The 23,226-nt window shown below is 39.0% G+C and overlaps 1 protein-coding gene and 1 long non-coding RNA gene across 7 annotated transcripts in view; one reads left to right on the forward strand and one right to left on the reverse strand.

The window, feature by feature from the left end:
- Positions 1-17,235, reverse strand: part of RBMS1 (RNA binding motif single stranded interacting protein 1) — a 206,322-nt gene extending 189,087 nt beyond the window's left edge. For all 6 annotated transcript variants that reach the window (XM_045187468.3, XM_024579881.4, XM_045187469.3 and 3 more), the window contains exon 1: positions 16,802-17,235. In XM_045187468.3, the coding sequence (XP_045043403.1) occupies positions 16,802-16,876 (75 nt within the window). In that variant the 5' untranslated portion in view covers positions 16,877-17,235. The remainder of the gene's footprint in view (positions 1-16,801) is intronic.
- Positions 17,149-23,226, forward strand: part of LOC139440700 (uncharacterized) — a 100,693-nt gene continuing 94,615 nt past the window's right edge. Inside the window, exon 1 of the long non-coding RNA XR_011650882.1 lies at positions 17,149-17,262. This is a non-coding gene — a long non-coding RNA (uncharacterized lncRNA). The remainder of the gene's footprint in view (positions 17,263-23,226) is intronic.

Raw genomic sequence — 23,226 nt, forward strand, 5'->3', positions numbered from 1 at the left:
TTTTTAACTGAAGTGGACTTTTTAATGATGAGAAACCTGGATACAACAATCTATTTTTAAATATTTATAACTCTGTCTAAATAAATATAGCTACATTTGTAAAGCATGGAATTGTATAACATAAAAGGGTTCCTGTATCTTTTCCTTTGCTTTTATTAGCCAAGCCTTAGGACCTGCTTCACCTTAGTTGCTTTTGATTTCTTTTTACTTTACATTCTGGTCACCAGTATTTGCATGGTTCCTATATATGGAGATGAGCAATCTGAAAATCTGAAAATGCAAGATCTCATTTCTTACTTCAAACAGATTTCCTACAAAAATCAAATCAGGGAGCATATATTTACTTGATATATGCTCTATAGCTGCACTGTCCAAGAGGACAGCCAGTGGCCACATGTAGCTAAAAATTTTAAATTCAGTTCCCCAGTTGCACTGGCCAAATTTCAAGGGCTTCATGGCCCCCTTGGGGCTGGTGGCCACCACATCAGACTGAGGATATAAAACATTTTCATCACTGCAGAAAGTTCTACTGGACAGAGCTGCACTATGGTATTGTTTTAAAGTCCAAGCTTCTGAAATTTACATGAAATGAAGTGCTTTAAGTTACTTTATGTCACCTCCAAGTACTTAATATCAACACCTGATTGGTTGTTCTCAGTATCTAATTATTACATAAAAGGGGTTACAACTCCAGTAGCAGCTAATTTCCTTAGAAAGTTATCTACTATCAATAACAACAGGCCCGGCAAAATTCGTTGCATATAGTAGGCACTCACTATATACTAATCAGCTCGTTCAAGTAATAATGCAGAATCTTAAAAAGGCAGTTAAGTAGCATTGTTAATTAAAAGAAATAAAACTATCCATTAAGAAAAGTAGTAAGCAGCTGTGCATTTATTCAACCAATATTTACTGATCCCCATACCTTTGTGTGCCTGTCTACCTTTCTTCTGCACCCTATTCTGTGCCCTGGGAGGCTGACCCATAATGCCTTGCATCAAAAGGATCCTCCTCCCTCCAACTTCCTACAGGTTCCAATTGGAGGCACTGGCAGGACATCCCAAGGTAAGAGGAACGTCAGGGATGTCTGCTCAGTGTGTGTTGGTCTTGGTCCTCAGCTAAAGGTCACGGCTCCTCTCAGGCAGGCAGCCCTCTTCACAAATCAGGTTACACCCTTCTAGGCTCTTGACAAGGTTCCCACCCCTAGCTCTAGACCCTGTTCAGGGAAGGTGCCCACCTTCTGCTGGCCTCAGAGTGTTATTATCCCTTTCCGGTCCCCTTAAGGCCTGCCAACACATTCACAAATATTCTTGTTTATTAAACATTCCCTAAATACCAAGTTTAAGTATGCCATATGTTTTCTGTCTGAACCCTGACAACGATAATCACTTATCCTTTCAGATACAGTTCTGGGCCCTTAGAGACCTCCAGCTAGTCTGAAGAAACATAGTTCTTAGAAATACAGCCCTTTTAAAAATAAAGTTAATTGCTCTTCAGTGTTAATGCCCCAACCAGATGACATTCAAAAGTTATGCTAACAGAGTAGAAACGTTCATTTTAATGGGCCTCCCCTTTCTATGTACATTATGTTCACTGTATTTAACTTAAATTAGTCATTGAAAATTTTGTTTTTGTACTACATAAAGGGCTTACGTGACAATGACAAACTAGCCTAAGAGTACTAATAGCCTGCTAGGCGTGAACTAGGAATCTAAACGTAAAGCCAGGGACTGAGAGAATTATTTAGGTAATTTAGCCCATTTTTATTCTACTCACGTGTGTATTTTAAGAAGCACTTCATTCCTAAAAAATTCTGGCTTCGTATTTGTTTATCATGTTAGAAAACAAAAGATATGAATATGAATCCAATTTAATAAACATTTGTTAAGTACCTACTATGTGCAAAAGATCACAACGGGCATGAAAATGAACAAAATACATTTCTAAGAATCTTACATTCTTGTAAAGGAGACCATAAGTACACAAATTAATGTTATCAAAATATTACATTAAATTGTTACTAAACATACATATAACTACACACATGCTTTTTTCCCTGCTATCTTCTGACTTCTTCAGTCTCTTCCCCCATCAAGTTAAGTTATATTAGATTATAATGTAAATTTATTATACAGTATGGTCAGGGGTGTCCAACCTTTTGGCATCTCAGCACCACACTGGAAGAAAGAAGAGCTATCTCGGGCCACACTTTAAATACATTGCGACACATAATCACAGAAAAATCTTACGTTTTAAGTAAATGCACAGTTTTGTGTTGGACCGCATTCACAGCACTCCTGGGCTGCATGCGGCCTCTGGGCTGCAAGTTGGACACCCTTGGATGAGATGACACAGTGGAGGTTTAAATATAGTAAGAAAAGGAAAAATCAAATTAGCAAACTCTCATGCCTCCACTTTTTAAGCATCCTAAAAACGAGATTTTATAAGATGCCTAAGGAGGGGCCTATAACCAACACAGAATTTAATATATATCCCTCAATTTGCCTGTATATTTTGAAAAATGTGGGCAAACTGTGCTCAAAATCTTCATAACACATTCAGAAAGTTAGATGAAAGGTTCTAAAACCAGAAACTGTAGTTTAGGAAGTAAACTTGGACCAGAAAGACAATTCCCTCTGTTTCTTAGGATAATAATTACTCATGTGCTTATTTAAACCCCAGCTTTCCTTTTGGACTTTATGTCACTCTGGTTGAACATGTACCTTTTTAACTTAAACGAATAATGTACATGACTTCTAAGGCATCAAGCAAGCCCACCTTTCACTGTTGAGAATTAAGTAAAATAAATCCAAATATAAGGCTACTGCTGCGTTCTGGGAGAGGAATTTACACACGAACACTAAGGAAAAGGTTTGGGATCATCAGTTGTTTCAGATTATTCATTGGATCCCACCTGAGAGAACACTCCAGTGCAAGTAATCAATTGCTCTGTAAAAAGGCACCTTAAAATGTCTAAAAAGAACGCCACTCCCCAGTCTTTAAACATACCACCACACGGGAAACACTGGCTATGACACTTGTCAACTAAAAATGGGCCGCAAACAACTTGGTTTCCTTACTGACAACAAAGAAACCCCAACACTTTCAGTCACCCGCAGCCCTTTCTGTCATTTCCTTCCGTGCAGCCCACGACTTCCAGAGTTCACAGCTCCGGTTACACACACTCACAGGAGGAAAAACTAAAGGGCCGAGCCAATCAGTGCAGAGGATTCTTGGAACAGTGAGAAAAAACAAACAAACAAAGGTAGCTACAACTGCACCTTTACTCCATCACGCATTCCTAAGAAGCTGGGTGCAAATCAAGGATAACAAAATAAACTAATTCTTTCCAACTGACTTAAGAAATTATTTCACTAACTGTTTTTCTTAATATCTAATTAATCTTCAATAAGCCATGGTGTCCGATGACTTAACTTTAAATTATACTTTCTCTCAAAGGCTTAGGGACCTGTAATAATCTCTGAAACATGCAAATGAACTAAGGAGGCGTTTTCACCAGTGAATCTCTTTGTAAACTGTGGAAAAATCATTCTCTCTAATTTGCTTAATATATCCCAATTTCTCCTGTATTTGATTTCCACAGTGCATAGCATTTAGCCAGGCATGGTATTTTCAGTGTACTTAATGAGTATATGATCCAAACAACATGAGAGAAAAGCTAGGTCCAAGTGACATCTGGGCTCGTGATGCCACATACTGGGCACCTTGTTTTTCCCAGGCTCTCCACATAATAACCAACCAAAACAGGTCCTGCAGCATGATCGTAGGATGAGTACCAAAGGCTGTCAACTGTGGTCAAATGTCTCATGAAAAAACAAGAGACACTGGAGACAAGTGTGGAGTGCCTGGCATTAGGCAGAAGGTGCTTCTCCTCAGAGTGGCGAACAAGGGGGTGGCTTCAACAAACAAAAAAGGGCTTTAGTCAGAGCCTCTCTGGATTAGGGTGGGGAGGTGACCAAACAGGTTACAGCGTATGGTGATGGCAAGATGAAGAAAGTTAGCAGGAATGAAGCCATCTGGAGTCTAGCTTGCCAACATGGGGAAGCTCCAGGCATGCTAAAAAAAGTGGGAGGGTTTTGGCCCCAGACCCAGGGCTATAAAAACAAGACCCTTAGGAATGTGGTAAAGGAGGAATCCAGAAGAAGAACAAGGCCATGAACAGGCCGGAAGTCATGGAGGATGAGCTGGACCCCACTACAGGCTACCCCAAATCTGCAAAGTTAGAAACATTAGAACAAAGCAGAATCAGCTCTGAACACAGTTCTGGCACAGCAGGAGAAGTGGTCCCACTCATGGAAGTAACTGCAGATGTCAGGCCTGCTCTACCTGCTGGGGTGACCTCAGACAGAGTGACCACTGCTGATGCTGCGCAGACACCAGCTGGCCCCAGTTACACACCAGCCCAACCTCTGTGATAAATTTCCGGGAATGACCGCTGAAGCTATATGTGGCCTCCCTTCTCCTTTCTTCCTTTAAAGGCCACTGTATTGAGTAACCATGTGAGGTCAGGCCTCCACCCTCCTGATCTCTGGCCCTCCTGCCACTCCCCCCAAATCTCTGTCTCTCTGGAGCTCTACTTTCGGTTCTTCACTTTGGGTAGCCGTCCTCATCTGTACAATGAGTAGCTTGAACCAGGTTATCTTAAAGTTCCTTCCAGTTCTAACATTCTGTGATTCTTGGATGTTATAAATTCCCAGAATCCTGAAATTTAGACTTGAAAGAACTTCAGAAGTTGTCTATTCAACCTCCTACTCAACCTAAGCTAACCTAGCCAGAACTAATAAGCTTTGAAAGTTCTATGTAGTTGTTTTTGGCTGGCTGAATATGGCAATAATCAAAGCCTTAAAGCATGAAGTATATCTCTGTGATTTTTAGAACACCTAAGAAAAAGTTTGAAGGAGCTGAAGCCCATAGAGCTGCAAATTCTTTTGCTTAAAAGTCTGTTTCTAAGCAGCATTCCCAGTCTTCGTTTTCACAATATCCAGGGCACAATGAACAAAATCACAAGGGATGTCAGAAAATCCTCCAAATACAACTAATTTTTAATTTATTATTATGTTTATAACTGTATAAGATAGGGTGATGAGAAGTCACAGCATCAAATAAACAAAGCCTCACAAGAATAAAGAGTACAAGGAGAATCAGCCATATTTTGAGATGCATTAAAAAAACCCCAAGAAAATAATGCCATCTGTTCTTAAACAGTAAGTTTCAGTTGGTAAGCTACTTTTCAAAATTAATTTTGATTCCTGATAATAAATATAGTGTTTTTCTCTCCTCAAAAGAATTTTCTTAACAGAGCCTATGCTAATTATCATTCTACAGATCTTGAAGCAATTATCAGATGTATTTAAAAAACAAGCACTTACAACAATTTTCCATGTTTTGTTATGAATTACTTAAAAGTGGTAAGTTCATAAATAAATAAGAAGATAAATACTTACAGTTTGGATAATATCGATTCTCCCAAAATTGATATATAGATTTAATGTTATTCCAATAATAATTGTATGTTTTTTCATGGCAATTGACAAACTGACTGTAAGATTTATAAATAATTGCAAAGGGTCAAGAATATCTAGGGTCACTTTGAAGAATATACATTTAATACATCGCTACAAAACGTCAGACCACGTAGTGCTGACACAAAGCTACATATGCAGCAAAACCGAGAATCCAGAGAGAGAAAAACGTAAATGTTGTCACCTGATTTACAACAAAGGCAACACTGAAATTCGAAGGAGAAAATGAAAATGTCTTTTCAATAAATGGTGCTGGATCAATTGGATATTCATACGGAGGGAAAAAAACAACAAATCTCGACCCCATCCACACCGAGCACTAAAATTAATCAGATACGCATTGCAGACCTGAGCGTGAAAGGTAAAATACATCTTCTAGAAGAAAATATAGGAATATACCTCCATGACCTTAAAGTAAGCAAAGACTTCTTAAATAGACACAAAAAGCAATAATCATAAAAGATGGATAAATTGGACTTCATTAAAATTAAGTACTTCTGTTCATTAAAAGACACTAATCAGATAGTGAAAGGAAAAATTGAAAATTGGGAGAAAATATTCTGATACATATACATGATGAATTTATATCCAGACTACATTTTAAAAGCTATAAACCAATAAAAAGAAAAACCCAATGTAAAAAGTGAGCAAAAAATTAAGTTGTAAGTTATGTGAATTATAGTCAATGTATCTGTTATTTTCTTAAAAGTGAGCAAAAAAGTTGAAAGGCACTTCATAAGAGAGGATAGCCATTTGGCCAATAAATACATGAAAAAGTGCTCAACATCAGTAATCATCAGGAAAATACAAATTAAAATCATAACGAGATACCACCTACCAGATAGACTAAACTTAGAAGGCCTGACAAGTGATTTGCACAGCAGATTTCTCATGCTTTGCCTGGTAATACCTGGTAATATCATCCAAAGCTGAACATAGACACATCAATACCAACTCCAAAAACCTACCAGTTCCTCTCTTATGAGTAAGTGCACGTGTTAACCAAATGATACGAACACAAATAATTATAGCAACTGGCCAAAAATAATCCAAGTACCCATTAATAGTAAGGCAGAGAGATAAATCATGGTCTATTCTGTGATAGAATACTACATAGCATTAAAAAAAGAACAAACATCTGCTACACATAAGGACACAGATGAATCAAACCAAACCGATGCACTACAGAGGCCAGACATAGAAGGATACTATCAGATTTCATTTTTGTGAAGTACAAGGACAGGCAAAACCAATCTACAAAGATGGAAGACTAATGGTTGTTTCAGGGAGTACAAACCGGGAAGGAGCAGGAGGGTGTTTGCCAGTGTGGAAATGCTACAGTGACCTGGGTGCCCATTGCAAGAGAACGTCCATTCATTTAAAATGTGTGCACTGTACTTCGCATGTGTGTTCTACCTCAATACAAATTTTAAACAAAGAAACAAACAAAATTACTCCAGTGTGCTCCATGATGGCACAAATCGTGTCTTCTTCACATATTTGCACTTTCCAAGGCCTAATTCGATGCCTGCTCAGTGTTTGTTGAATTTAATTAAACTGGCCAGGTAGTTCCAACTACACGATCTTAACTCGATGATTTTAGCACAATATGTCTGAGTTATCCATAGTAGAACTGTGGCCGTGGGCTTGCCTCCTGCAGACTCCTTTTAAATTCCCAATGCATTCATATTTAAAATCTCTCTTTTTTTCTTTCCTAAAAAGGGAGATAGGATATTTGCATATTGAAAAACAACCCCATTTGCAGGGTTTAAACAAGATTTAAATCAAAAAGGCAAAGGAAACAAAGAAAGGTGCTGCGGTGGCGCCCTAGAAAGCAGATGTTCATTAGGGCCCAGACACAGATTCCTATCACACTGTACTTATCTGAACATGCTCTCGTCAGACCACAGAGTCAAATCAAATTGTGAAGGCTCAAAGGATGTGCACTGAAGAACATCCTGTGCGGCTGAAACACAAACGTGCATTTCATGATGGAGACGGAGGGGTGCAAAGAACACCAGACATCACCCACCATCGTTTTAAATCCTGTTTACGTGTGAAGGTAGAATCAGTTTTTAAAAAAAGTCAAAATTAACACTTAAGATTTTTGCCATTAAAGTTAAAATCTGAGAAACTATTTCCAAGAAACATCTTTTTTGGCCTTTTACAAATTAAAAAAACACAATACATTTGTGATTATTTTTAGATAAAGAGTAGTTCTGTGAAATATTTAAGCATGGGAGAAGAAAAACTGTAAACATCTCACCATTTCACTGTCATAGTTATATTCCAATCTCATGAGAGTATACATTTATCATCAAAATACTTTCTATTACGCTAATCATGTTCTTTTGTTCAAAGTATTACATCATGTCTGCACTACTTTAACATTTCTTTACCATGCATGAACAGTAACAGATAAAATTTTATTTTAAATTTCCACATAAAATTGAATAAGGAATCAGAAAATCAAATTCAAAGAGGCAACTGTAGCTGGGAAATTCCTAATCATAATCTGTAGCATTAGGAGGTAGTAAAGATTTCTTTAGCAAAATTAAGCCAGGCACACTTGGCCCCTGCTTCAGACAAATGCAGTGTGAGTGCTTACACAGGACAATCACCCCGTAGATCCACCAAGGGGACGTGCTCCTGCAAAGTGAGTCCAGAGTGGCGGAGGGAAAGGTGCAGTCCGAGTCGGGGAGCAGGGAGAACAAGGCAGGAGTGAGGGAAAAGGAAACGCACTCTGAGACCGCCCAATCTCAGGGACTCTATCCCCACCCACTCCACTCTGCAGGTACCTCTATGTGAAACCAGGAATTGAGTTTTTAAGTTCTAAATAACTGACAAGTAAACTTTTGGGAGTAAAACCTGTAGGAAACACAACTCACTTGTAAAGTAAGGTAAACCCAATCATCAAACAAATCACAAAAAGCCCCAGAAAAATGCCATCTGTGCTGCTTTAGAATTGTTGCTCTAGCAGTTTCTCTGGTAGCCAAATCTCCCTGTGCTGCTGTTGTTGTTGTTTAATGGAAGTATGCAAGTGATCCAGTGGAATGAAGTCTACAGAGAGACTGATTTAGGGACCTTTTCTTAAGGACTTCCATTTTTAACACAATGAAATCAATCAAAGCTGTGCTTTGTGGTAGGCAGCAGGGCTCTTGAGTACTGCAGTTAATAACCGGAAAATAAAAACGGCCAAATTTTTCTTTTTATAAATGTTTGCATTTGTCAAAGGCCTGTTGGTGAAAAATCCAAACTGCTGTTCAGAAGACAAAGGTATAAAGCCGACAGCATTCCAAACTTCTAATGAGATTTACTTTTTCTTACAAACAAAAAGTTAGAAGAGTTTTCTAAGTTTTGGAAAATATTTCTAAACTTCACAGTTTAGGAAATACTTCCTTGTTCTTTCATAGGTAAGAAAGTGTTTTGAGGTTCTCCAATAGTAGAAATAGAATTCCAATGGCAACTCTCAATTCACCATGTTTCAAAAGTATTACACAGGGAACATAATAAAGCATCTCTTGAAGAGGTAAGTATAAGACTAATGTAAATTTACTATCTAAAATTTATTTTGGCAACTTTGATTTTTCCCCCAAGAAATTTAAGTTAAGATCACACTATTCCACGATATACCCAATTCTGCCCATTCTAATCACTGCACTTTTCAACTTATCAAAAAAAACCCCCAAACTGGCATCATGTAAAATGGGCCACACGTACTTGCAGAGCTAGGAAGATGATGCATGTTTCCCTCAAGATCAGTAAAGAATACGTTGGACATCTACCAAAAGGTCTGGTTTTACTACACAAAGCCGTTCTCTGAAGCCACTCTCTATCTGGGACCCAGCAGCCCAAGAGCACGTGTTTCCGTGAGCAGCCAGAGGGATGGGTTCCAGGTCCCACACGAAGGCCAAACAGAGGACAACAGGACTCCTAAAAGACTGCGCTCCATTTGCAGAGATGAGTAACATTTTATTTTAAATGAATTAAAACTAGATAATGACCAAATAAAGAGAACAAATAGCTATACCCACGAAAGATCCGAAATAATAGAAGTCTGTTGTTTTTCGATGGAACACCAGCTTACTCAGACACATTGTTACTGCATTGTGTACACTGCAGGCACCTCCTTAGCAGCACAATAAAACGCCAAACTTATTTTTCCCCCTTTGCCATGAGGAAGGCTGACAAATTAAAAGAAATAAACATCACTTCAAATGGTTTAAAACTACAAAAGTAACATTTCTGTATGAGCATTATGTCATCATTTAAGGATTATAGTCTCAGACTTTTTCACAACCCTAACAGGTTGGCCTGTGCACATTTATAAGCATTAAAACTGGAAAAATAAAAATGTAAAGTAAGTTAATTGAATATGAAAATCTGAAGGGAAGGAGTTCACAGACAATACTAAAAAATGTTGCTCTTTAAAATTCTAAGTACTCATAAGAGGATTATAAAGCAGAAAAAATACAAAACATTGCAGATTATCAATTTAAAAAAAATTTCATTCATTAATCTAAAGCCCAACTTCTTTCCAAAATCTTCAGGCTTATGGTAGCTTTAATTAGCTAACACTTTACTTTTTTCTCACAAAACACATGGTGCTGTTTTGAATCTCACATGTAGACCTTAGTGCCTTCTCTGCCACTCAGACCCTTAGGTGTACTACTATTGTAAATATTCTTTGCTTACTCTGTGTATTGTGTCTATTCTGTAGTCCCTCATAGTTGGTGAGATGCTGAAGAGCAGGGACCACATACTATACTCCCTAACCTTTCCCAATGTCAAGTGCAGAGGATAGTGCTCTGGGGTCAGTCAGAAAACACACAGTCGATTAGTATTTTAGCCCTCCATGAGCCTCTGCAATTTTCCAACAAGCTACCAGCTTAAAACTTAACCTAATTCCAGAATACAGATGTTACAGCCAACATAGGAAATCATCCACCAGACATTGAACTGTGTGCTGGCAGTACCAGATTTATAAGCAAGTTAGCTGTTCATATGAGCATCTGAACTCTCCTTTAGAATCCAGGTTTTCACATTCATTGTCCAGAAGACTGCTTTCCATCCTCTGAAATGACAAGTGCACTCAATTAACAATTATCCAAAAGACAATGTATGGAGAAGGGCAATGTTCAGTTTTATGCATTTTCTCCCCTAGAATATCTAGGATGTTGATTTTTTCCCCTCCCCTTTTTGTGTCTTTCTCTCAAGCTCTGTGACACACTTATTTACCAGTGCTTGTTTGAAAGATTAAAATACTCATGTACTTCTGTTAAGGAGACTAGATGCACTAAGCAAAAATCAGGAATTCAGTTCTCGGAGACATGTTCAGTCTGTTCATTCAGTCTGCTCAGTTCCTCTTTGGCTTAGCTGTCAACATCTCCTTTACACTTTTCCCCTTGTACGGATGGACTTGATTAAGAAGTGTTTAGTTTCTGTTGTAGAATTGTGTGTGCACTCCTATCTGCATGTATGTTTGCACATGCGCTGCTAAGAAGACATTTCGCTGAGTATCGTCTGACCAAACTACTGGTAACTGTCTGTTGTCATACAAGTGTGGCCTCTCATGAGGCACAGCCAAGTTCCACCAGGCTTTACTATTTGTTCACTAAAATGAACAGCACAATCCATTCTGCATAAAATCCCCAAGCCCAATGTTCAATATTGAATGCTCTATACATTCCAAATATTAGAGCACTGCATTTAAATTACCGACATATCATTACTACATTTTCTTTAGAATAAGCTACGTTACTGAGTAAGACACTTCCACTTAAGAGCAAGTTGCCGTGTTCCCGCTTATTCCTATGATATCCCAATGAATGTGATAAGAAGCTAGACAACTGAATAGCATGTTTAGGGCTATGCGACAGTCAGAAACTGAGAGAGAACTATAATTCTGAACACCTCAATGACAGTTTATATTTTAGTTATTATCCACTAAGTAAATGGTTTTTGTTCGTTTTCCTCTTTTTTTTTTTTTTTTTTTACCAATTCTGAAATACCCTGGTAAAAAGGAGGATTTTCTTAAAAATTAAGCAGGAAAAGTTTGGATTGTGTTGGTTGGGGCCAGTGAGAGAAGGCAAAGACAGGCTGAGTCACCAATTCATCCTAACATTTCCTCCCCTCCACCTAACACTATGAGCTTTCTTCTCTGGCACCTTATTTTGTAATAAAGATTGCACAGAAAGGCACTTTTGATTCCATAAATGAAGCACTGACCAATTGATATGTGATTCATTTTAGGGATCTTACTCGATTCAAAAAATATTTGAAAGTTTGTATTATAGAACAAATAAATCAAAACACAAACCTATTATTAATATTTCATTAGAAAATTGGGCTGGATTATTTATTATATTTGTAGATTTTGGTCTATGATTTTTCTTACTGGTCTAGAAAAATTTGCAGGTACTTATTCTAAATAATAATAGTCACTAACAAGCATTTATTTAGCACCTACTGTTCTGCGAATCAAGCAAGAAACTAGGGAGGTGCTGATATCCTTTGAAGAGAGACTAACGGCGGAACACCAAGGTCATGCTTGGGGGAAATAAACTTTTGGGAACTGAGCACCCGCTAAAAAACAAACTAAACAAGAAACTCCTCATCTTTAAAAAGAATGAACAATATTGAGGGCCCCTATCGTTTTTACTAAGCCCTTACTGACCCCTTCATTCTAGAGGTTCCTTGCATGAATTTTACTGATTAAGCAGATATAGGAAAAAAACTGTTTCTTTTCTGGTGACTCCCTCCTGAGTAAAAAGAAAAGGAAAAAGATCCTTTTGTCTTTAGCTAAAAGACCCGTAACTTAAAATTTCTGTACTCATTAAGTATGCTGGGGTAATTTTATAGTTTCAATAAACCGGTAAGCAAAATACAAAGTCTGAGCAATAAATCAGTAATGTTTAAAAATGTTTTTCTTAAAAGTGTATTACATGAAAGTCACCCATATCTGAATTTAATTCGAAGCCAAGACTGCCAAACCTGTAAGGTAGATTTAGTTATACTAATACTAAATGATTGAATACTTCCCTACTTCTCTTCACTTACCTTTTCCTGTTCTCTTCTGGCAGCTTAAAATTTTGCTCCCAACATATAAAAAATAATATTCACTATGGAAAATTCCAAAGAAATAGCTATCCAAAGGGCCAGGCACTAAAACACTGCATCATAATGCATCTTCATTTTAACGTTTCCATGACTTGATTGCTCCTACACCACTCCCAGAGAGCCACAATACCCCACTCACCGAAGTAAAATAATGTGTATTCATTGTGTAAAATATTACATTACTGTATTGACACATTTAAGCAAATTTTATTCATCGCATGAATGTGGTTACTTCTTAATACACAAAGCACTCCAAGTCTTAATATCATGCTTCCCTACCTCCAATCCACCTTAAAATGCGCAATAGTTCTGTGTATCAAATCCTGACCCTTAGTTCCTGGAGAAACAGATTGACGCAATATTCATTTGGCTACAACTAAGTAAAAGTTAAGGAATTCAGCAAAATGTTAATGCACACAGAAATTCAATTCACAAAAACTAGTAGCTTTCATTAATAGAATCCCAAAGTATATCACTCATTATTTTCCAGATTTTGAATCTCAATTCAGGTATGTTCTCTGGCATACACTTACACAAAAATAGCTTTAAAACAAACTTTTGTTTAGAAACAAGCATTTCTTTAGTATAGAAAAGCAACACTGTTGTATACGTAAAACTTAAAAGTGAAGCTTTCATTACGATATATTTTATAGAAATATTTTGATAACTATAAACAAAGATCACAAATTTGTCAAATTGTTTTCAGCTGGTACAAAAATTAGGTAATCACGTAAAGTACATTTTCTACTTCCCTTTCTTCAAAGGAAAGAGTAAGTATTTCAATTCTCATAAATATTTGCATACATGCAATGGCAATTAGGTAAGTTGCAGTATCTTCAAAATAAACAGACCATGATTGAAGGGTGGCTTCTACAGTATGTAAAATTAATATAGCCACTGCTTGAAAATGTGTAACACATCTTTAGGAAAAAATACATTGAATTATCGCTGTGTAACTTCAAAGTGGATACCACATTTAATTTTTCATAATCTAACATACGTCATTTTATAAAATTCAGAAAATCCTTTGGAACAGTGTATGCTTGTACATAGGAAGCTACATCAAACTACATCTTGGATTGAATGTGTCAGGTGATAAAGAGAATTTGCTGTGGTAAGGCCAGCCTGACAGAGACGTACAAAAAACCCAACAAGCGTGTAAAATCAGGTGACTTGAAATCTATGTTGCTCCAAACTAAAGTATTATGAAATTTTCACAATTTCCTTCATTTCCACCTGTGTGCTGCCCTGACACAGCTCCTCTAGTTTACTTTATGTTTAATGCAGCTGCATTAATTTTTCTAATAATTCTATCCTTCTGTCAACGAGCAAAACATATCAATACGGTCACATGCTGTAATATGGCTCTGCAGGGTTTTCTGTTGTTGCTAATAAAATATACAAGTGACCAATATGTTTTTATGGGGAAAAGTTACTAAATACATTTTCCAAAACAGACTGACTAAATGATTAATACAAGAAAAATAAATTTGACGAACGTTAACTTTTAAAAAGTATGGTAAGAAAACTCATTTTCAAGAGCCATGTTAATTGGTATCTAGTCCTTCTGATGGACAGAAATCCCAACAGTTTATTCTTCCTCGGTATAAAACAATCACATCCATCCCTTGATCACAAGTTTAAGTCAAGTATCACTTGTAAATGACTGTGCCATTCCTCAGTTTTTGATTCAGCTTCCAAAACATAAATTTCAAAACAACTCTGACTAGTGAACACATCACTGTACTTTAAAGAGAATGATGTTTTCTATCCCATACTTCAGGACGACGAAAACACACACACACACACAGGCAAGGGTCATCACTGCAGACAACAGATTCTAAGTGAGTTCATTAACTCTTTAGGTAGATTAGGCAACACTTGTTTTTCAAGTAAAAATCAAAAGAGGTATCTATTTTTCTTAAATGACTCACACTACCATGATACCAACAAATATTTGAGGGAGGAAAAAAGGCCTATGTGTTCCCAACTGTGCTTATCTAGAATCTGTAACTAGTCACTTTACATTTTAGGAGATGCCCTTTTTTGAGATAATCAAGATACTTTACAACAGGGAATTTAGATTTAATTATCAAACTTTAATACCATGTTATATAGGTCAAGTGAGTATGTATGTCTTTCTCCGGAAACAAAGAGATTCAGAGTAATAGGATTTCAGATTTCATAATAGAAACCGCAAGATATGTTTTGAGAATGTCATTTACTGTAACACAAATCAATATTAAATGCTTTATGCAGGAAGCACACTTTCAGAAAATGGGCCCTAAAGCTTTCTGGGATCCGACCCTAATTACTAGAGCAGGCTCTTGCCGTTTGTCTCTCTCTTCAATTATTTAAGGGGCAAAAAGAGCCAAATGGCACTGCATTAGCTATATTAAATGCTATGTACTTGGTTTCTAACTTAATGGTACATAAAAATTACTAAGGTGAATGTGCCTGTAGAAACACGGCCTTTTTTCTTCACCTGAGTGTATGTATTTATTATTCATATAGTTAAGTGTTGAATAGGCTGTCCTTTAGCCAGTGCTGCATAATTTAAACAAGTGCATTAAACATATATGATATCTAAAAAGTAGTGCATTGATTACACCTCAAAATTTCTTTGAACAATTTATATTTATAATATAGTTCGCAAAAATCAGGCATCTCTCTCTGGTTCCTGCAAAACAAATTTATAGGGACCACACAGAATTGAATAATAGATATCCTTGCTGCTACCATCTCGCTGCTTTTAGGCGACTCAAAGTAAAATAAAAATTGAGGGGAGTGAGAATGAGGCCCTTGAGGGCTAGGAAATGTCTGGTCTCTGTGCTGACAAGTGTCCTTTTGGACAAATACTATGTTGTAGGTGCATAATATGGACCACACAAAATGTAAGCAATAAAAGCTTATCAAGGATGAATCAGAGGTTCTTTGCAGCAGGCCAGAAATGCCCTCTGCCTGCAATAAGGGCGCGCTTACAACCTCCCAAATAAAGTTCAGACACTGCATCCATACTTGATTCTTTTGTGATCTAGAGGGGCGCCTGGAGTCCTGATAGGAGATGTTGATTGTCTAGCAAGGCTGGTGCAGACTGTCGAAGAAGCTTCCAAAGTAGTGAAAGCCTCACTCTTTATGGACCCCGTGTGTGTGTGTGTGTATGTGCGTGTGTGTGTGTGTTTTGTTTGTTTGTTTTTAATGAGTTCAGGGGCATCCAATTCTTGAAAAAATAAGATAGGCCCACTAACCAAGTACCCAGGGTCCCTAGAAAGCCAGTCGCAATTTGCACGGCTCCATGTCATCAGCTGTGTTACCTAAGAGCATGCCAAGGCCACTTTTGAGAAAGCACCATTGGAAATCGATCTGTGGTAAACATAGAAGGTAGTATTTTTCTAAACCAAATACAAAGTCACTTCTCTCTCTACACTGAAATCTGCCCATTGTCCCTCCTTCGCAAAAGCTACAGGGACGATTAAAAGGGACATCAATGAACGCTGAGTGAACTTTGGCCACTTTCCTACCCAAAATACCAGCGTAAAAGTAGAAATCAGTAACCAGGTGAAGTGCCACACCGCACAAAGATCAAGGCGAGGGGCGGGCGCCCAGGGCCGGAGGCTGGCGGGGAGGAAAATGTCCCGTCCCCTCTCCGCCCCCCAATCCCCAGACACCGCGCGCGCGGGAGGCTGAGGGGCGTCCCCGAGGGGCGGGAGGCTCCGTGCCACCCGAGGGAACCCAAGAGTTACTGCTCGCAGGGCGGGGCCCAAAAGAAGGGGTCGAAGAGCCGCGCCGCCAGCGAGTCCTAACGCGGGCCCCAGGCGCCGGCATCCGAGCAGCCAACGCTCCGCAAGGGGCTCTGCGAGGGGCGCCGCTCAGCCCCGCGACCCTCCCGCCTCCCGGGCCAGGAAGGGGCTGGCGGCTCTTTCCTGTCTAGTCTCTCCCCCCGCGGCTTTCTGTAACCCGATCTCCGCACTCCGCTCCCTCCGCACCGGCCGCCCCGCGCGCCGCCCGGCTCAGCCCAGGCCGGCGCTATAGTTAGCAACCATCCAGCAACTCCGTCGGGGGAGGCGGGGGTCGGTCGCGCGCCCCTCCCGGGCCCGAGCCGCGCGCGCCCCCGAGCCCCAACCCCCGCGCTCCTTTACCTTCGCTTGAAGATACTGGGGATAGTAGTAGGTGGCGTACTGAGGGTACATCTGCTGTTTCCACACTTTGCCCATGAAGCTGGAAGGGAGCCTGCCGTGCAGGGTCGCGGGCACTTTCGGGTTTCCAAGTCTCGATCTCTCCTGCCTCTCCCTTTCCGGCGGCGGTGGCTGCCGCTGCTCCACCTCCCAGTCCGGACAAGACGTCCTTCTCCTCCTCCTCCTTCTCCTCCTCCCAGGTAGAGAAAAAGACACTGCAGAACGCAGAGGGCACCCCGGACAGGGCGCTCCCGAGGAGTTGCCTCCTTGGAGCCCTTCTGCTCCGGGGTTGCCAAGGGCTGGTGCGCTAGCAGCTCCGCTCCGGCGAGCAGGCTGAGCGGGGCTGGGAGGTGATCAATACAAGTGGAAAGTGCGGCGGCGGCGACGGCGGCGGTGGCTGCGATCGGTGCCAGGCGGCATCTGGGGTGGGTGCGCCCGACTGGGAGAGGGGAGAGGGGCTGGCGTGCGGAGGGCGTGGGGGAAGGGCGGGCGGAGGCGGGGCTTGGGCGCCGCGAAGCTGGGACCCGCTGGAGGTGAGGGCTGAGTTTTAAACCACTCCTCACCTCCCAGGCTCGCGGTTGGACGCGCAGAAACCCTGGGGGCTCGGGTTGCTTTGTGTCGGGGTGGAGGTGGATTTCTGGGACTCAGCTTAAGAACTGCAGAGTGGACACCTCGTTTGCTCTCCTGAGTTTTTATCTTCGTAAGGGGGAGAGGAGGTAAGGGGAAAGAGGAGGAAATCTGATTAATCTCTCACTTCCCCCGGCCCAATGATTTTTTTTTTTTCCAACCAGGGAAGGAAAAATGATTTAGTGCCCAATCACAAGGCTGGAGTCGGGACACCTGGGTTCTGTTCACCCTCACCCAACCCCGCTGGCCACAACACTGATTTTCTAGGTGACCTTGGGAGCGTTAGTGTCCTTCGGGTTGGTTTTCCCACGTGTGAGAGGTGAAATTATGCCCTCTGCATAAGCGAAGGCAAAGCTTGGGCACACACACAGACACATACACCCCTCACAACAAATAGATTCTTCTAAAGGGGAGATGCTGCTAAAAGGCAGACTATCATTACTAGAGAACGCGATATAGACATCAGCGTTTCTCTGCCTCTTTCTAATGCTGTCAGACAGTCTGTCAACTCCCACTCAGGAGCAAGGAAACTCCCTGAGTTTGGAATATTTAAGGCCATTTTGAAAGTCATGCTGGCATATTGTTGCAGGGTGCTTCAGTGACATACAAAACCAATCTCTCTCTTTCTGCCTCTTTCCATCTCCTAATTGTCACAGCTCTAGACAGCCCCAGACAGCAGTGTTCAGTTCACTACGTAAGTGGATATAATTTAATGGAGTTAATTGGTCCCTGAAGCTGCCTGTAGAAGACTTTTTATATTCTAGCTCAAAAAGAGATAATACCAAAATGTACGAACAGTTAGGTAAGAAAGCACTTCCAAATTGGAGTTCTTGCACATCTAATAAAATGAAATGAAAAATTCATTTGTTATTAAATAGAACGTGATTACTTTGTTTTGTCGTTTGGTTTTCCAGGAATCTGTTTTTTTAACAGCACAAAGGTAAATCAAACTGAAATGGAATGCATGAGATTGTGTTAAACAGTGACGTTTTTATATGATTACATTTCAAAACAGATTTAATAAGATTCTTTAAAACAATGAAATAGTGAACTGAAACATTTATGATCTTCATATGATTTAGATAAATTCCTACATTATACATTTTGACAAAACTAAATATGAGTTCATATGAGAACTTTTTGGATATGGCAGGAGGCAAATCATATTCCCTTAAAAAATTAACAGTTAACCTATGTGAAATCCTATAGAGACACTTGTATCTACTGAGTTTTTGCTACATGGTGGGCACTATTGATGTTAATGTTAATCGGAAGGTTGGCACTGTTAACTGTAGCTTGGGGAACTTAAAATAGTTCTTTATATTGTTTCATTGTGGGACCTTTTAATATTTTTAAGCAGAGGACTGACATAAACTAACATGTCCTGGGACTAGGAGTGATGGTTTGGAGGAGTGACTGAAGGAAGGGAACAAGTTAAGAGCAATCTCAGAAGTTCTAGGCTTGAGGTGATAAGGGAAATTACCAAACTTGGACTGTTCTCCTTGTTTTCTGGCTGATGAAAATTCAGCCTGGTTTAGAGAGCCCAGAAGCACACCCACAATTATGTACACACTTGATTTATGACTGAGTTGGTATTGCAGAGCAGTGGAGAAAGAATGAGTTTTTCAATAAATGATTCTGGGTCAATTGGCTATTCATATGGAAAAAAATGAAATTGGATCCCTGCTTCACAAAAGGAGAAGAAAAAAGTTCAAGTGAATTAAAGACCTAAATGTAAAAAACAGAACTATAAAGCTGTTAGAAGACCATATAGGGAAATGTCTCTATAGCCTTGAGGCAGGGAAAGATTTCTTTAATAAGGTGGCCGAGGATGCAAGATTGATCTATTTGACTATATTAAAATTCAGAACACTGACTCATCAAAGAGTTCTATAAAGAAAATGAAAAGGCAGGCCACAAAATAGTTATTTGTAATCTATATAACTACAAAAGGTTAACATACAGAATATATAAAGGACTCCTTGAAATCAATAAGAAAAAGAAAAACAGCTTGTTAGAATATGAGCAAAAGAATGAACATGTGTATTTCACAGGGGAGGAAGCACAAGTATCCCTGTAACATACGAAAAGATGTTCACAGTATTAAAGGAAATGCAAACTAAAATAATAAGATACCATTTCACACTCACCAAACTGGCAAAAATTAAGCACTCTGGAAATATTAGTAGTACGTAAAGATGTAAAAGAGAAAAATCTTAAAAACATTGCTTACTGGAAGAAGTGTAAATTGGTACAACCACCAATTTAGAAAACAGTTTGGTATTACCCAATTTCATCTGCATGATGTGCTATGAAAGTAATTCTGCTTGTAGGTATATACCTCAAAGAATGTCTTCTATATGTGCACCATGAGAAACATACAAGCTTGTTTACAATACACTGAAAATAACTCAAATGTCTATCAACTGTAGAAGGGATAAAAAGTCTGTGGGATATGCGTACACTGGAACATTTGCAGCAGTGAGAATGAATTAACTACAGCTGAAAGCACCAACAGGGATCATTTCAAAACCGATGTCGAAGAAGCGAGTCAACATAAAGCATGATTCCATCTGCAGAAAGTTCAAAAATAGAAAATAACAGTAAGTTGTATAAGAAGGCACATTAGTAGAAAAGAAACTATAAAGAAAAATAAGGGGGTTATAATACAGAATTCAGAACAGTGGTTATCTCTGAGGAAGAAGGAGCAGGTAGGTGTTCAGGAAGGGACCAAAGGGGAACTGTAGAGACGATGATGCTTCGTGTTTTGCTCTGGGTTGTGGATATGTAGGAGTCTATTTCAAAATTTTTCTTTAAGTGGTTCGTAGACTCCTTAGTATGTTTCTTGTATTTTATACTAACACATTATTAAAACAAAACTCAGCTTTTAATCTTAATCATGATCATTTTCAAACAAATACAAAGCAGAGAGAATAAAATAATGACCCTTTTGTTCTTAACTTCCAGTTTCAACATTTATTAACATATTGTCATTTGTGTTCCTCACGCGCATTTTTATTTTCCTTCAATATTTTAAAGCTAATCCTAAACAGTATCATTTCACCTGAAACTATTTTAATATCTACCTTCAACAAATGAGAACTTTTTAAAAACATGATATGATCACATTGAACACAATTGACGATAATTCATTAAGATCAACTAATACCCTGTTCTTGTTCATTTTTCTTCAGTCATCTAAAAATCACTTCTTGTAGTTCATTACTTTAAATCAGGATGAAACAATGTCCACATATTAAATTTGGTTGATATATCTCTTAAGTCTCTTTTAATATATAAAAATTCACCCCACACATACACTCACTTTTTAAATTGCTCTTTATAATTGTTAAAGAAATTGAGTCACTTGTCCTACAGAATTTCCCACATGGCTCTTCACAACCTTGTGGTGTCACATACAGTGATGGTTAGTTCTAGAGGTTTAATTACTGGCAAAGAATACTTCATAGGTGGCATTACACACACATAGGTGATATGATATGCATGTACATCGTATCACATCAGAAGACACATGATGTTTGGTTGTCTCACTTTTTTTTTATCTTCACCCGAGGACATTTTTGGTTCGCAGGCTGGCACTCAATCCACTGAGCCATACCAACCAGAGCATCGAGGACATTCTTTCATTGCTTTTAGAGAGTGAGGAAGGGGGTGGGGGGAGAGAGAAACACCAATGCAAGAGAGACATGGATTGGTTGCTTTTTCGTACACATCTGAGGATTGAACCCACGATCTGGGTATGTGCCCTCTGCCCTGACCAGGAATCTAAGTTGCTACCTTTCAGTCTACTGGGCAACACTCCAACCAACTGTGTCACACCGGCCAGAGTTGGTTGTCTCACTTTTAATGATGTTGATCAAAACTTCAGATTATATCAGTCTGACATGACCATTAAAAATGCCTATAGTTTTAATAATTATTCACGAGTGGCATCTCAATCCATGTTTTAATTAGAGGGTATGAAATTGTGGTTTTTATAATTTTGTCATTCCTTAGGCACTTATTAGTTGGATACCATCTAGGGTGAAGACCTTTTTCCCTTCAACTCTTTGGTTAACTTGAAATACAATTAGCACAAGGAAGCAAGATAAATTTTCCCCTCTTTACCCATTTCAGAACAATGAGTCAATGCCATAGGAAACTCCAAAACTAACCAATTTTAATAACATTCTGAACTTGTAAATTTTTACACATTTGATTTGTTTTAATCTATCTCAATCAGTATTCTTGTCAATCCTCAAACTGTTCCATCTTCAGTCAATGGGGTACCCTTTGAATTGGCCCCTGTGTCTTGTTTACCAGGCCCCAATAGTCTTTGATAGATTTTTTTTTTTTTGCACTTTCTAGCGTGGTAAGATTGTGTAGTTCATGTTCAAGCCTGGATAAGATATTTCTCTAAGAAACCTTAGCTTGCTCTTAAAACAATTTTTAAAAAACCACACACATTCTTTACTATGTGTTTTCCATACTTATCGTGTGTGGGGGAAGAGCTTATGAAAAATTCTTAATGAAACGTGTGCCAAGATGACCCCTAGAAGAGCATGGGCCACTGAGCAATCTCCTGCAAGAGAAGGTGTGCATTTATACCTCCAGCGGTGTTTAAGAAGCATCCTGTATGTGCCGGCCACTGGGAATCCAATTGACTTGGTGTTCACTTGCACAGAGCTTATGATCGAGTGAGAGACAAAGATAAAACAATGATTAATTGTGATAAAGTCTATGAAGAAAGCAACAGGATAATGGGAGGAGAGAAACTTTGTGGGAGTTAGGTTAGACATTTTCAGTAGAGTAGTCAGGGAAAACCACGGGGAAGAGACGTGATGAGTAAGCATGAGTCAGCCACAAGAACCTTGTGTGAGGTGAGAGGTGAGGCATTGTGTCCCTGCAGAAGGAGCAGCAAGTTAAAGACTTTGAGGCACAAATTGTCCCATCCAAGATCTCCAATCTGGTTTTAATTATAACCAAAGGTAAACTTTTTTTTATTGCAGTTAATCAGAAGTGGACCAAACAAATTAGCACTGATTAATGCCTTTGTTCTATTGCCATCTGCCTGGGAGTACTGAAATAATTGAAAGATAAAATTAGAAATTTTGCTACAAAAAGCCCCTGTGCTAGAGCATCAGTGAGTTGGAAATGGGTTTTAGGTCCGTTAGAAAAATTGCATGCAAAACTTGGAGAACTATCGATCCGGTGAGTAGTCTTTCTTGCACACTGGGTGTAATACATTTAGTGAACACTTAGATCAGAAAGGCAATGTAATATTTGTAAGGTATAATTGTAACTGTCACATGTGGTGGTGTTCTTACAGGGTTAAACAAATAAGAATGTAGATAGAAAGGAATCAGTGGTTATAATTTACAACGAAGTTTTGTCATGAATAAGGGATTGTTTTACAGCCTTCAGGGAAGGTTATGTATAAATCTTCTAGCCTGGTGTTTCTCAGATATTTATTCTCAGGCCATATTTTGTGGAGCCCTGTCACAAGAAACTAAAATCTTATTATCTTTATAAGTAACAATATACTTAATTTTTTTTTCATCCAAATGAAACACAAATTTTAAAAATTCTCAGAATGTGATCCCTGTCCTCCACCAAAGTTTGGAAGCACTGTTTAATTCACACTCTTTTTTGTAAATAACAGCTCGTAATTTCCTTCCTGACCAGACCCTTTCCATTATTTACATTCATTTCCTCCCACTACCTTACGTCTTAGCTTATAGGTGTTTCCTCCTCCACGCCTG

This window comes from Desmodus rotundus, chromosome 2, assembly GCF_022682495.2.
Source record: "Desmodus rotundus isolate HL8 chromosome 2, HLdesRot8A.1, whole genome shotgun sequence".
NCBI lineage: Eukaryota > Metazoa > Chordata > Mammalia > Chiroptera > Phyllostomidae > Desmodus > Desmodus rotundus.